The following is a 13543-nucleotide window of genomic DNA, read 5'->3' as shown; positions in this document are numbered from 1 at the left end:
GAGGCCGAGCATCCCTCGTCTCTCTGGTAAAGATGCACAGCTCCCCTGCCATGGCGGGAGAGGGATGGGCACGGCTGCCGGACTCTGCCACGGCACCATCCCTCCCCGGCCACTGCTGTGGGGAGGCAGCCTGGCCCCGCAGGGAGAGCAGAGGAGATCTCTTGAACCAAAGAACCTGGCAGGGTAACCTTCAAAGGGACCAACAGCAGTGACACATAGACAATGATGGACAAAAGAGCTTTAATTACCCAGCGCAGGAAGCTCCATAACTGCGGAGACGAGAAGTCTCCCACAGAGCATTAAACATTCCGTTGTAGCCTAGAGCTGGGAAGTCACAACTTGCTGAGCAGTGAGTGTGGAGGCAGCAGACATACTTGAACCAGAGCTAATCATTGCTTTTCCTAAAACAAACCCAAACCTCTCTTGAAGCAACTGCCAAAAATCCCCAGACTGCAGCAGCAGGTGTCAGGGGCCCTGGTCAGGTTACACACACTGAACTTGCAGGAAACAGAAACCAAATCTTTTTTCATTTTTTATTTTTAAGACTTTTTTGATAAACTTTTAATTTTGTTGTTTTAAGGTCTATTGCTGCTTTTAAGGCATTACATAAGAATGTGGAAATTCCTAGACCTGAATGTAGCTGAAAATGAACTGTGAGGTGATAGAATTACTTTTCTAGCTAGAACTAAAGAGATGTTGTTTTATATGTTTGGCTGTAGTTTACAAATACTCACTACTTCCTTTTTAAAGCATCCAAAACTTTTCCTTACATTTTAAACTCCTGCTGAGTGGTTTGAAAGCTTACACAGAAATTGGAGCATGGAGGATTTGGGCTCCAGTGTCCATAAAGGAAAATGTTCTCTGAGCATTCATTTCCCACATGAATGTGGTGCCCAGCAGGAAGGATAGTGTAGTGGTCAGTGTCATCTTCAAAATGCAGCCCCCAAACATCACGTGTGATGTCAGGAACCCGAGCAGTATTGGTGATGTCTTGGCTTGTGGTACAGCAGCTTCCTCCCAGGGAAAATCCCTCCTGGGCTGGTGGGTGCAGGAGCAGAGCTCTGGCCTCACCCCCTGCCCGTCCTGTTCTGTGGGCAGGGGTTGCTGACCCCACTGCTGGGGTGGGGGCAGGTCCTGGAAGTCTGCAGGCAGGGGCTGTACCTCTCCTTCCCTGCACACCCCTCTCACCCTGTGTGACTCTGTGGGATGCTGCTGGTGTTTGTTACGTGCCCAGCCCCGGCCTGACAGCACCCTGGGGGGCTCCCTGGGCTGTACCCCCAAACTGGGAGTTCCTACAGCCAGCTCTGTGCTCCCTTCTGATTGCTCTCCTCTCTGCTGGAGTGATTATCTCCCAGTCCATGAAGTCCTGGGTGCCCATGGCCAGTGGCCAGGGCGCTGTGGGTGCACACAGCAGAGCCCCCCCTCTCCCCCCTGGTTGTCCATAGCTGGGGGGCTGCTGTCCCAGCTGGTGCCTCCCAGGGGCTCTTGGCTCCAATGCACATTTCAATGCACTGAAACAATTTGGGATGTTCCCCTCTCAGCCCCCAGCTCCTCCCCTGCCTCTGCTCTTCACCTACCCCCTGTCACCTGGCTTTGGCACAGTCCTTGGGTGCCTTCTCAAGATTACTTGGGTACAAACTGTGGGCCAACCCTCTGCCTGATGCCAGGCTGTCTCACGAGACGTGGTGCAGCATCCGTGGGAAGTGAGAGCTTCTCTCCTGGCTCCTTCTACCTCTGGCACAGGGTGACCCCCTTGTGCCCCCTCACAGGCAGAGGATGGCAACCCCCCATTTTCCACTCTGCTTGGCATGGAGCTGCCCGTGTGCAGCTTTCCCCCCATCCCCAGGCTCTTGAGGACCACCTGTCAGCCTCCAGCCCAGGGCTGCACTCGGGAACGGGCAGGGAGGGGAAACCCAAGTCCTTTAAAGGGTTTTTTCCCCCCTTCCTGCCCAGAGCTTCCTCCAGTCTGCCCATCAGGGTTCCTTCTCAGGTGATGCACATTCAGGCTGCACTCCTGAGTTAAGACAAGCTGGAGAAAGCCAGGTGGTCTGTCACTGCTCTGTGTCCCTGCTGGCACCTGCAGTGCTCGGCATGGGCTTGGGGACAAGCAGCTCCCTCTCCCCACCCGCCTGGGAAGATGCAGGGTGGGTTCTGGGTCCGGGAGCCTGGCATCACCAATCTCTGGTCCTTTTACCCAGGCTGGACCCGAGCCACAACACTAATTCCTGTGTGGAGCTGGGGATGACGGCCATCCTCCCCCTGGGGATCCTCTGGCAGTTCATTCCCCAGACTGGGGGAACTGGGGGAACACTCGGTGGCCCCTCTGACCTCATTCTCCAGCTCTCACAGCTGCTTCTGCATCTCAGCAAAGGAAAAACAAATAGAAGAGAAAAACACCCCAAACCAACCACTTGGGGAAAGAAACAAAGACCAAAGGGGGATGGGACCGGTCCTGGCACGAAGCTCCCCCCAAAATGAGCCTTCCTGGGGTCTGTTCCCGGCCAGAGCTGCCCTTCCCCTGCGGGGGGGCGCAGAGCTGGGTCCCACTCACGCCTTCCTGACACTTTTCAAAGGTTTTAACTCTCCCTGGTGCTATTTTTTTATAGGAAAAGGAACTTTTGTGTTTGATGGCGAAAGTCGTGCGGGTTTTATACAATGGTTTGAAATAAAAAAGGTGTATTGATCTGTGGGACACGTGTGTGCTGGGACACGTGTGTGCTGGGACACGTGTGTGTGTGCTGGGACACGTGTGTGCTGGGACACGTGTGTGTGTGCTGGGACGTGTGTGCTGGGACACGTGTGTGCTGGGACACGTGTGTGTGTGCTGGGACACGTGTGTGTGTGCTGGGACACGTGTGTGCTGGGACATGTGTGCTGGGACACGTGTGTGCTGGGACGTGTGTGTGCTGGGACACGTGTGTGTGCTGGGACACGTGTGTGTGCTGGGATGTGTGTGCTGGGACACGTGTGTGTGCTGGGACACGTATGTGTGCTGGGACGTGTGTGTGCTGGGACACATGTGTGCTGGGACATGTGTGCTGGGACACGTGTGTGCTGGGACACATGTGTGTGTGCTGGGACACGTGTGGTGGGACATATGGGACATGTGTGTCAAGGGACACGTGTGTGTGCTGGGACATGTCTGTCCTGTGACGTGTGTGGTGTGACACGTGTGTTCTGTCGAGTGACACGTGTGGTGTGACAGGCTGCGGGTGCCCGTTGCCCGGCTCAGGGCCGCTCGGGCGCTCTGCCGCGCGCGCTGCCCTGCGGGGGCGGGAAGGGGGCCCGAGCGCGTCTGACGCCGCCTGGTGAGCCCTGTGAGTCCCGCCCCCGCGGCACGACTCGGGGCGTCCGCGGCATGAGCGCGGCTCGGCAGCGGAGAACGGGCCCGCGGCGGCCGGGCCGGGCCGGGCCATGGGGTCGGGCCGCGGGGGTCGGGACACGGGGGTCGGACACGGGGCCGGGCCGGGCTGGGACGCCGGGGCGGGACACGGGGTCGGACACGGGGTCGGGCCGCGGGGCTCGGTCCGCGCCCGGTGCCGCCGCAGCGCTCCCGCCGCCACCGCGTCCTCGGGCCGCGGCCTTGGGAAACGCCGCCGGCACGCGGGACGCCGCCGACGTGGGCGTGGCCAGCGGCACTGCCAATCGCGGGCGAGCCCGCGGGGGGAGTGGGCGGAGCCTCGCCATAGCAACGCGGCGGGTTTCCCCGCCCCTTAGCAACCGCCGCCCGCCTCCCCCGCCCTGCGCTGCCCGCTCGGTCCCGCGCCGAGGAGCGGCGCTCGTCGTTACGTGCGCGTGACGCCAGCGCGTAGCGTGCGAGTGACGTGGTCCCCGGGCAGGCGGGCGGGGCCGGTTTGAACACGGAGGAGACTGGGCGAGAGCGGGGCAGGTAACGGGCCGGGCCGGGGCGCGGGGGCGGCGGCGGCGCCGGGCGGGGGGGCCTGGGCGGCGGGCTCGGGCCCGGGCAGCGGCGGGCCCGGGCGGGGCGGGGCGGGCCGGCGCCCGGCGGGCGGTGAGGAGCCGGGCATGAGGCCTGCAGGGCCGGGCCGCGCCTGCCCCGGGCGCGCCCCTCCGCCGGCTGCCGGGGGAGCCCCGCGGCGGGAGCGGCGCGGAGGGGCCGCGGCGGCGGGAGGGAGGGCGGGAGGGGCGGCGGGGGCAGGAGAGGAGGAGGAGGAGGAGGAGGAGGAGGAGGAGGAGGAGGAGGAGGAGGAGGCGCGGGCCGTGCCCCGCCCGGCGGCAGCTGCCCCGGGGCTGTGCGGCCGGGCAGCGGGAGCGGCGGCGCCGCTTTGTGCCGCCGGGGCTGGGCGGGCGCCGGCCGCTCGCTGTCTCTGCCCGCGGAGGTACCGCGGCCGACCAGGAAGCGTCCCGGGCGCGCTCCGTGTCCCCGCCGCGCTCGGCCCGGGCAGCGGGGGGCGGACGTGCCGCCGCCGCGGCGCCTCCGTCGGGGTCCCCGGGCGAGCGCCGGGCGCCGCGGTGCCTGCCGGGGGCGCGGGTCCCGGCCCTGCCCTGCCCGGTGGAGCGGGGCTCTCCCCGCTGTGGGCGGCGAGCGGGTCCCGGCTCAGGCCATGAAAACCCGCGGTCCCCCCGCCTCTGGTTGTGTCTTCCAGACAATGGCCGTTAATGTGTATTCTACTTCAGTGACGAGCGACAACCTGAGCCGGCATGACATGCTCGCCTGGATCAATGAGTCTCTGCAGCTCACGCTGACCAAGATCGAGCAGCTGTGCTCAGGTAAGGGGCGCGGGGGGCCCGGGTTGGATGGGCGCCCCGGTCCCGGGAGGTGCCGCAGCAGCACGGCCCGTGCTGGCTCTCTGGCCCCATGGCTGGTGGCCACGTGCCTGGCAGGGACACATTCGTGGTCTGGTGTCATCTGGTCATGGTCAGAGCTTCACTGAAATGGGTTCTAACACAAAGACACGTTCTGCCCCTGCAGCCAGGGTGCAGCGAGAGGGGCTGGAGGTTGCTGTGAGAGGAGAGTCTTGGAGAGGGTGTTTTCCAAGGAGGAGTTGAGTGTTTAGTCTTGGTGGATAGAGTAAGGCTTACAAATGCAGTAGCAAGCCTAAACAAATGGGATTTCTTACGGAGGAGAACTACTGGGAGATGTGGGAGGTGCCTGAGGATTCCTGCAGCTGGTGACTCCTGGCCTTCAGGACTTCATAACTCCTTATGGTAAAGGACTTGTCGCTCTGTGTCACCCCAGCTGGCTGTGGCTTGAGCTGACGCTGGCAGAGCTGAACCTCAGATGGAGCTGTGGGCAGAAAAGGGGAAGTGATTGTGGGACAGAAATGGAGCCGAGTGTCATCACAGGGAGGAGTGTGTGTGTGTGGGAGGAGACTTGTAGAAGCACATAAAAAATAATAGTTTATGGAGTAAAAGCTGGGAAAAAAAAAAGCCCCAAGGCTGAAGAAGCAGCCTGGGTGAAAGATGGGGATGTGGATAAGTGCAACCAGCAGGTGGAAGGGACTTGGTGGACGGTGGAAGTGCAGCTTGTACTGAGAGCTTGAGGAAAGGTGCTGCTCACAGAATGAGACGTGGACATTGGAGGTGCAATAGGAGGAGGAATAAACTTAAAATGAGTTTGGGCCTGTGTGTGCAACCTGTGGCTGAGTCTGTGGAGGAAACATCGACAGAGGTTGGGGGGGGATTCACAGTAGATATCTGACAGGTGTTTGTAGTGGCTTTTGTCTGATGAGATGATGGTGGAAAAATGGTGGGGGTGGAGGAACGAAATACCTACAGCCACAGAAGTAGGAGGGATGATAAGCATTGTCTGCTTTCACACAGGCAGGTTAAAAAGCCTGTTGTGTGTGCAGTGCTGATCTATGTGGCTGGGAAGTTTTGCTTCAGGTTGGTGTGGTCTTGAATGCTGTGAGAGCTCTGTGTTGGAGTGAGGATCACTAATACCTGCTCAGCCCTTCTCAGGGAAGGGCTGAGAGCTGTTGGTGTGGTATGTGCTGAGTAATGTCCCTTTCCCATGTCTCTGCATGGGCAGGGCTGGAAGTGGCTTTCCCTGTCTGGCACAGTCATGTGAAAGCAGGAGCTTCCAGGCTGGCTTTGCTGCCCCTGGCAAGGGCAGTAGTGGCAGCAGCAGGCTGAGGCTGCATAAAGGTGCAGAAAACATCCTCTGGCTTGTGGCAGAAAGGTTGGATGAGGTACCTGGGGACGTGGCGTAGAAAGGAGTAGAGGTGGTAGGGGGATGGTTGGACTAGATGATCTGGGAGGTCTTTCCCAGCCTTCATGGTTCCCTGGTTCTGTGCTGGCACTGCCAGGAGTGAGCAAACCCCTCGTCTCTGGCAGGTCATCTGTTGAGCTGGGAGTCAGAGCTCTTCAGCAAGAGAACTGAAAGGCAGTGGCATTCCAAGTGCCAGCTTTTGGTGTGTGTGGAGGGGCTGCTTTTTATTTGCACCTGTGGATGAGCAGTGATCTTCTAGTAGCAGGTGAAAGCAGGAGCCCCCAGGACCTGCAGAATGCCTTGAGAGAAAGTGAGTGATACAAGGCTTTGTGGCTGGGATGAACAGGCTAGTGCAGAGCAACACCACGATGTACTGAACCTCAAGAGAGGCTTGGTGTGTACCTGCTTGATGTTTTAGGATGAGGTTCCTGTGCTCTCAGTGGATATTGATTGGGAAAATGATGCTCAGAACATTGTGCTTGTGGTTTTGGTGGCAGAAGCTGTGTATCAGCACTGCAGAGTGAGAATATGGTTCACAAATGTTTTGTTTTGAGTGGGAGTTTGTTCTACAAAAGCTGATTTTTATTCTTTTGGAGGTGGGTGTCTGCTCTGTGGCTCAGCTGAACCCCTCTTCTGCTCTTACTGCAATAAGAGCTGGACTGAAGGACATGAAGGATTAAAAATGAACAGAAAGAAACACCATCTCACTTCAGTCCTTTGATTAAGCTTAATTTGGCCTTTGAGGGGACCTTGGTTTAGGTACAGGATCTGTTTGTAGTAGGGAAATGTATTGCTGTTCTAAAAGTTCTATTTAATCACTATTAAAATAATCCCTTTTCTAGCTGAGGCCCATCAGTGTTGAGAGCAGCTTACAGGCCTGTTGCACACCTGTAACATCCCAGGCTATCTGTGCAGGAAGGAAAGCCAAGCTCCTCATCCAGTTACGTGTTTTAATCCTTTCTGAAGCCAAGGAGGCAGCATGGCTGCTCTGCTGGTGGCCTTTCTCCCCACGAGCTCGCGTCCCGAGACCAAGACTCTGGTGCTGCAGCTCGCTTAAGCTTCGTGGCCGTGCTGCTTTCCTGCCTTTGATGCCTGTCAGGGGTTGTGCAGCTGAGGAGTGAGTCAGGCCAGCTTGCTGGGCTGCCTGCAGAGTGCCTGGGGGGGCTGCAGAGCTGACCTGAGTCATCCCAGAGCTCGTGGTGTTTCTCTCCCGGCAGGTGCTGCGTACTGTCAGTTCATGGACATGCTCTTCCCAGGTTCTGTAGCGCTCAAGAAAGTGAAGTTTCAAGCCAAGTTGGAACATGAGTACATCCAGAACTTCAAGGTCCTGCAAGCAGGTTTCAAACGAATGGGTGTGGACAAAGTAAGCTGCCTTGGAACCCCCTCTCTGTGCTTTTGGTAGATGGGATGTGCTTTCAGACCTAGAGCTGAAGAAACCCTGGGAATGGAGTTTGCTTTTGGTCTGTAAATCTCACAACTCTTGGTTCTGGTTTGCACTGGGGTCCTCAGCCTGATGGACAGGGCAGTACCTGCTTCACTCCAGCTAACATTAGGTTTGCAGCTCTTAATGATGAGATTAACCCTCCCACTTCAATTCTGTGCACTTATGCAGCACAGACTAACACTGAACTGTGAGACAGGGTTTACTTGAGCTTCCCTCTTGACCCATCTTCATACCAGGAGTGTTCTGTAACCTGCTGGTATGGTGCTCCTCAGGATCCCACGTTTCTCTTTACTAGCCTACGTGGTTTTAAGCAAGTGAAAGTGAGATCTGTGAGGGGAAACCCCCCCTTTCCCAGATCCAATGATAGTTATGCTTATGAAATGGTGAGTTATCTGTGTAATAACTGCTGGCAGCCTGTTTGCTCTGACACAGGATGCTGCTGTGCTCAAGCTTTTGCCTGTCTTTATGACAGCATCTCGTTCAGTGTTGGCTGGCAGCTTCCAGACACTTCTAAGCAGTTTGTGCCTGGGGGAAGCAGCTTGGGCCCTGTGTCTGAACCTGGGCAGCTGAATGCTGACTGGTCATGTAATGGGAACAGCTCCTGCTGGGTCATGGACTCCGGGCACGTGGCAGACAAGACCTCACAGTTAGCTGCATCTTTTTAATAACATTCCTGTGTACTCCTCATTCCAGAGAGACACTGGTTATAACCTGCCAGAGGGGTGATGTTCAGAGCTGGTGAGTTAGCAGCCTGTGGAACTGGTCAGCAGTTTGGGCTCGTGCAGCCTGACACTGGCTGAGCCAGCTCCAATTCACAGAAAGAAGTTGTGTTGAAACTCAGTGCTGCAGAATGATGCAAAATCACTTGGACCCTCACAATGAAAGCACAGTTTGTTCTGAAGTCCAGTTATTAGCAAAAGTCTCATTATTTGACAGTTCAAGGCAGGTTTTCTGTAGGCTGGGCAGAGAATTACACCTGTGTATCTTGAGTGCACTAATTGAACTTGATATAAAGAGAGAGACAGAGGTTCTTTACCCTTAATGTGAGTTTGACTTTTTTTTTTTCCCCCTCCAGATAATCCCTGTGGACAAACTAGTGAAAGGAAAATTTCAGGACAACTTTGAATTTGTTCAGTGGTTCAAAAAGTTTTTTGATGCAAACTATGATGGGAAGGAGTATGATCCTGTTGCTGCTCGACAAGGCCAAGAGACAGTAGCACCAAACCTTGTTGCTCCAGTTGTGAACAAACCCAAGAAATCCCTCAGTTCTAGCAGTGCAGGTAGAGAAATACAGTTAAAAGATTATCTAGATCCTTTAAAAACTCTGGGGACAAGGAGACTGGGTTGCTGTTTAAAATCAAGTGTGTGAAATGATAGTGTTTTGCATCTTGTTTCAGAGATGCTAGGCTTCAAACACTGAGTCAATCCTGTAGTGCCCAGTTATCTGGAAGCTACAGAAAGAACAGACTCTTCTCTAAAAGAGAAGATTCCAAGGATTGGTGCCAAGATATACCCCCAACCCCCCAAAAGAGGACGTGTTTCATGGAGTGGAGGAGGAGGAAGGAACTTCTCTTCAAACCCTTGTGTGCCTGAAGGTGTTTGGAAGGGGGATAGTACCTTTGTAGGAGGCAGGAAGATGCTGTGAGAGGAACTAACCCTGCCTTCATCTTGCAGCCCCCCAGAGGCCCATGGTCACACAGAGGACTGCAGCCACCCCCAAGGCCGGCTCGGGGGTGGTGAAGAAGGCGGCGGGGGACGAGGAGTCGGCGGGGCTGATCGAGCAGGTGTGTGGCCCTGCACACCCACCCCTTCGCAGGGCCAGCAGCCTGTGCTTTGAGTGGCCTGAAGTGCTGGTCATGGGTGAGGCAGGTGGGAGAGAAAGATCCAAACCTGTCAGACTCGGGCGGTCAGGAGCCTCCCTTACACTGGCCTGGCTGTGCTGCGCGGAGCGAAACCCTGCCTGAGCTCCCAGACACTGAGACCCCCTGTGCTCCATGTCACACACAGCATTGTTTGTCAGCGTGCCCACAGCTGTGGTGCAGCCATCACAGCATTCCAAGGGAGCTATGAGCAGCTGCTGCTTGGCTGAGACACTGAATGTGGTGCATCTGAAACTGCCACCAGCCTGAGAGTTGTCTTGAAAGAACGTGTTAGCAGAGCTCACTGCAGGCAGTCAGTGCTCTGCCCACTCCCTGTAGCAAGCCTTTAGGATTTCCCAGCAGTGTGGCATGTGTTGGACTGGGGGGTGGTTGTAATAATATTAGAAATTGAAAAATAGACTTTCTCCTCCTCTCCCAGCCCCCCTCCTCCCCCTCACCCATCTGGGTTACTCCTGAAGTGCTCTGTGTGCTGACACCCTTCTGGGAACTGTGGGGCTGTGCCTTGTGAATCGATATTCCTGGGTTCTGGCTTTGGATAAATTGTTACTGATGCTCTCTGGCAGATCAATGTATTGAAACTTACTGTGGAAGATCTGGAGAAGGAGAGAGACTTCTACTTTGGCAAATTGAGGAACATTGAATTGATCTGCCAGGAGAATGAAGGGGAGAATGATCCAGTGTTGCAGAGGATTGTGGAAATTCTTTATGCCACAGATGTGAGTAACCTGGTATAATTGTATTGCCTCGTTCCTCCCTCCCCTTGTCACTGGGAGCTGCTTTGCTTCCCAGGGCTCCCTCTATTTCTCCTCTTTTGTTGTTTAGTGGATTTTTTTTCCCTTTAGGTTGACAGCCTAGGTTATTCCTGTAATAATAAGGACCAGATAAGAGAATTGTAGTCAGGCAGCAAACAAGGTTAGCCTTTCACCACAAGTATGTAACAAACAGATCAGATGAGGACAGTAACTCCTCTTGGTAACGTATCGTGAGGCTGTAAAAGCTGACTCAGGGGAATCTGTCCTGAGTAAAACGCAGGGGGAGAGAGGGAGGGTGGTGGTGGGGAACTGTAGAGAGATAGTGAGTAGCCAAGAACTGTTTGCCTTTGGATTTTCATTAAAGCACTTGTTTCCTTCCCCTTCAGGAAGGCTTTGTGATACCTGACGAGGGAGCGCCGCAGGAGGAACAAGAAGAGTATTAACAGACCACATACTGTACCAGCAGAGCAGCAACATCAGAATTCTTTGCCCCAGATCATGTGCTTAACTGTAAAATACTCCACTTTATTCTTAGAGGACTCACTGGTTTCTTTTCATAAGCAAAAAAAAAAAAAAAAGTACCTCTTCTTAAAGTGCACTTTGCAGAAGTTTCACTTTTGACAGTGGGTTTGAGTTAGGAGCTCGTTCTCACTTTGTAGCAGAGCAGTATTCACATCTAGGTGGTATATTTAGGGAGCAAGAGGCTGAATATTTGGAACTCGTTGCAGAATGGTTTGCTGGTAAAACACTGGTTTGTGGGGAGACTCTTTTTGTGTCTGAGGTGGGGTGTAGTAGAGGAGTTAAAGACTCTGACTCACAGGAAGGTTGAGTTAATGTGAAATTGCAGCACAGAAATTATAATAAAATGCCTTAAGAGTATTTAAAATACGCTTCCAGATGCCAAATTGAGGTAATGTGACAGGAGATTTTATGTGCTTCATCCTGGGGTAGACGCTTGTGTGACTCCATTCAGTGCTGCCTGAGAGGCCTTGCCTGGCAGCCTCACCCTGCCAGCAAGTGCTCAAAGGGGCTAGTAAAACAAAACTCCATCCCTGTGGAAAGCTGCTTACTAAGTGATTAGTTCTCCATGAAATAGGCCTTAACGTTGCCTGTCACAAGATTAGAGGGAGTATGAACAGCTGAGACACATAAATTACCTTGAAGACTGCTAAAGGCTTTTTCTAGGACATTGTGGCTAATGACTTTGCCAAAATGTACTGTGTTTTCTGTAAGAGAAGCAAAAACCCAACCAACAGCAACAGAGAAGCAAAGGGCATCCAGGCTCATGCTTGAAATGTTCTTCAGAACTATTTTCCCTTCCTGGCTCCTGTTTCTATCTGTCCTCTTCCTTCCTGTGGGTTTATTTTGGGGTATCTCCCTTGTTCTTTCCTCTTTCCCATCCCAAGAATCAAATCCAAGAGTTGTGACAGGACTTGGACTGTGCAACTGTCTGAGAATGAAAGTGAATTGAGCACATGAGGATGATTTTTCTGTCTCTTCTTTCTCTCTCTTCCTTCCCCCCCATCCTCTTTCAAACCAGGGCATGTCTAATAATTCTTGCCAGTTCAGTAGACTTCTGGGGTAAAAACTAAAAGATGCTGGCTAACAGAGCTAATGTTATTGCAGAAAATACAGTACTGAGACTAACTTAAATATTAATATTTAAAATACTTTCCTTAACTGTCCCCCCTCCCTTTTTTTTTGCTATCATGCCCCTCATTACTGTTGTGTTTGGCAAGAATCCTGCAAGACTTCTGATCCCCCTTCACTACTGAGATTGATCAGTCCTGTTGTGCTTGTATTCATTCGTTTCTGGTGGTAGCTTGTCCTGAAATGTGTGTAGGAGAGCATTTTATGGTAATTGTTGTGTAGTGCATGAATCTTTGTGAAATTCAGAGAAAAACCCAAATTCAGTGAATGCCAAAAATGCAAGTTTTTTAGCCATTGTTTATAATTGCAGTGGTGCTATTTCTCTTGTGGCCTTTTAGACTTCTGTTGCCCTAAACCTCCATTTTACTGAGAAACCATATTTGACTTGGATTTTTCTTGACAGGGTTTTTCTATTTTGAGCAGTTTCTAAATAAAGTTCTGTATTTCAAGAGTGTCCTGTCTGCTGGAGTCTCTTGTGCTTTCAGATACCATTAGGTAGAGCTGAAGTTGTGACAAAGCTTGCAGGACCTGGAATAGCAGCTTTCCTTCTCCAGCCCTAGTTGCAGTTGCTGCTGGTTGGAGTAGCTGTGATGTTGAGACTTTCCTTGAGGTGTGCTGGGGGACACCACTGCTGGAGGGGTTTGGTTCTGTTCTGTGTGTGTCCCCACACACACAGTGGGGCTGTGCCTTTCTGTGTGCTTCAAGCTGTTTTCAAACTGCTAAACCACTGGTTGTTAGTTACAAAGGAGATGTTAATTGCATCTGGCACCTCTGGGGGCAGATCCACTGTAAGCTGAAGTTGATTTGTTCCTTTGGAATCGTGTTCCCTAGATGAGCTTGAATGTTCCTGTCACGGGCGTGTGCACAGACCCCCCTCTCCAGAGGAGCCTTCCCTGACGTACCTAACCTTGACCTTAGAAGTGTTTCCTGCAGACCTTTGTGGTGCTGGAGAACACCCTCTGTGCCCCCAGAGTGCCCTGGGGATGCCTTAGTCTAAAGAACAGGCGCTGCAGGGGTTGCAAAGCCGGTGTGAGGTGCAGAGCGGGGTTTGATGCACATAAAATCTCCTCTACCATTACTCTGGCTGCTTTGAGGTCAGAAGCATATTTTTTCGACTCTAAATATTCCATTACTCCACCAGCTTGAAGGAACAGGTGGCAATAGGACGTGGCTGAAGTGGAAGAGGAGGACTTGGGTGTCTGCTCTCTGTGGTCTGGGTGCACAGCTGGGACCTGGTTGCTTCACGTCTCTTTAAGGGGGTCGCACCCCCAGGTCGTCAGATGGACCGTGTCAGGTTGGGTTTGAGCTCTTGTTTGTAAAGCAAGCAAATATCCTTTTACACCAGGGGAATGATGGCTCAGAAATACCACTGGTGAGGCTGCTGGGGGCATGGACCTGCGTTCTAACACCACATCGAACACGCAGTCTGCTAGGGCAAGTGCTGCTGAGGGTTCCAGTTGCTTATGTCACTTCTTTGCTACCAAGATGAGTTATAAATAGAATGGGGACAAAGTCCTGTAGTCAACTTATACATGTCCCAGCACAATCTGGGTTTTTAATGTCCTTTTTGAGAAGAAAATAAGCCCAACTCAAACCCGTAGACTTAACGTAGCTACTCTGGTACACTGGTACAGTATATGCTGTT

General features: G+C 53.5%; 1 protein-coding gene across 2 annotated transcripts; it reads left to right on the top strand.

Moving 5' to 3' along the window:
- The first annotated feature begins 3831 nt into the window (after positions 1 to 3831).
- On the top strand, positions 3832 to 12352 carry MAPRE1 (microtubule associated protein RP/EB family member 1). 2 transcript variants are annotated; one of them, XM_084271757.1, is made up of 8 exons: positions 3832 to 3889; positions 4608 to 4731; positions 7390 to 7535; positions 8692 to 8896; positions 9291 to 9400; positions 10060 to 10212; positions 10339 to 10408; positions 10635 to 12352. In XM_084271757.1, the coding sequence occupies exons 2-7, from the start codon at positions 4611 to 4613 to the stop codon at positions 10390 to 10392; spliced, it is 789 nt and encodes a 262-aa protein (XP_084127883.1). In that variant the 5' UTR covers positions 3832 to 3889; positions 4608 to 4610; the 3' UTR covers positions 10393 to 10408; positions 10635 to 12352. The 2 variants fall into 2 exon arrangements, with proteins under 2 accessions (XP_084127883.1, XP_084127882.1); XM_084271756.1 differs by lacking the exon at positions 10339 to 10408.
- The last annotated feature ends 1191 nt before the right edge of the window (positions 12353 to 13543 follow it).

The sequence above is a fragment of the Gallinula chloropus genome (genome assembly GCF_964237585.1).
Source record: "Gallinula chloropus genome assembly, chromosome: 16".
Classification (NCBI taxonomy): domain Eukaryota; kingdom Metazoa; phylum Chordata; class Aves; order Gruiformes; family Rallidae; genus Gallinula; species Gallinula chloropus.
The sequence above is the reverse complement of the archived record's forward strand: the minus strand, read 5'-3'. Positions and strand labels throughout refer to the sequence as shown.

Bases quoted from the DNA above. Each gene is read 5' to 3' on its own strand.
- MAPRE1 (XM_084271756.1), top strand. From the start codon at position 4,611: ATGGCCGTTAATGTGTATTCTACTTCAGTGACGAGCGACAACCTGAGC. The intron at 8,897-9,290 runs GTAGAGAAATAC...TTCATCTTGCAG, and splicing joins CCTCAGTTCTAGCAGTGCAG to CCCCCCAGAGGCCCATGGTC. The intron at 9,401-10,059 runs GTGTGTGGCCCT...GCTCTCTGGCAG, and splicing joins CGGCGGGGCTGATCGAGCAG to ATCAATGTATTGAAACTTAC.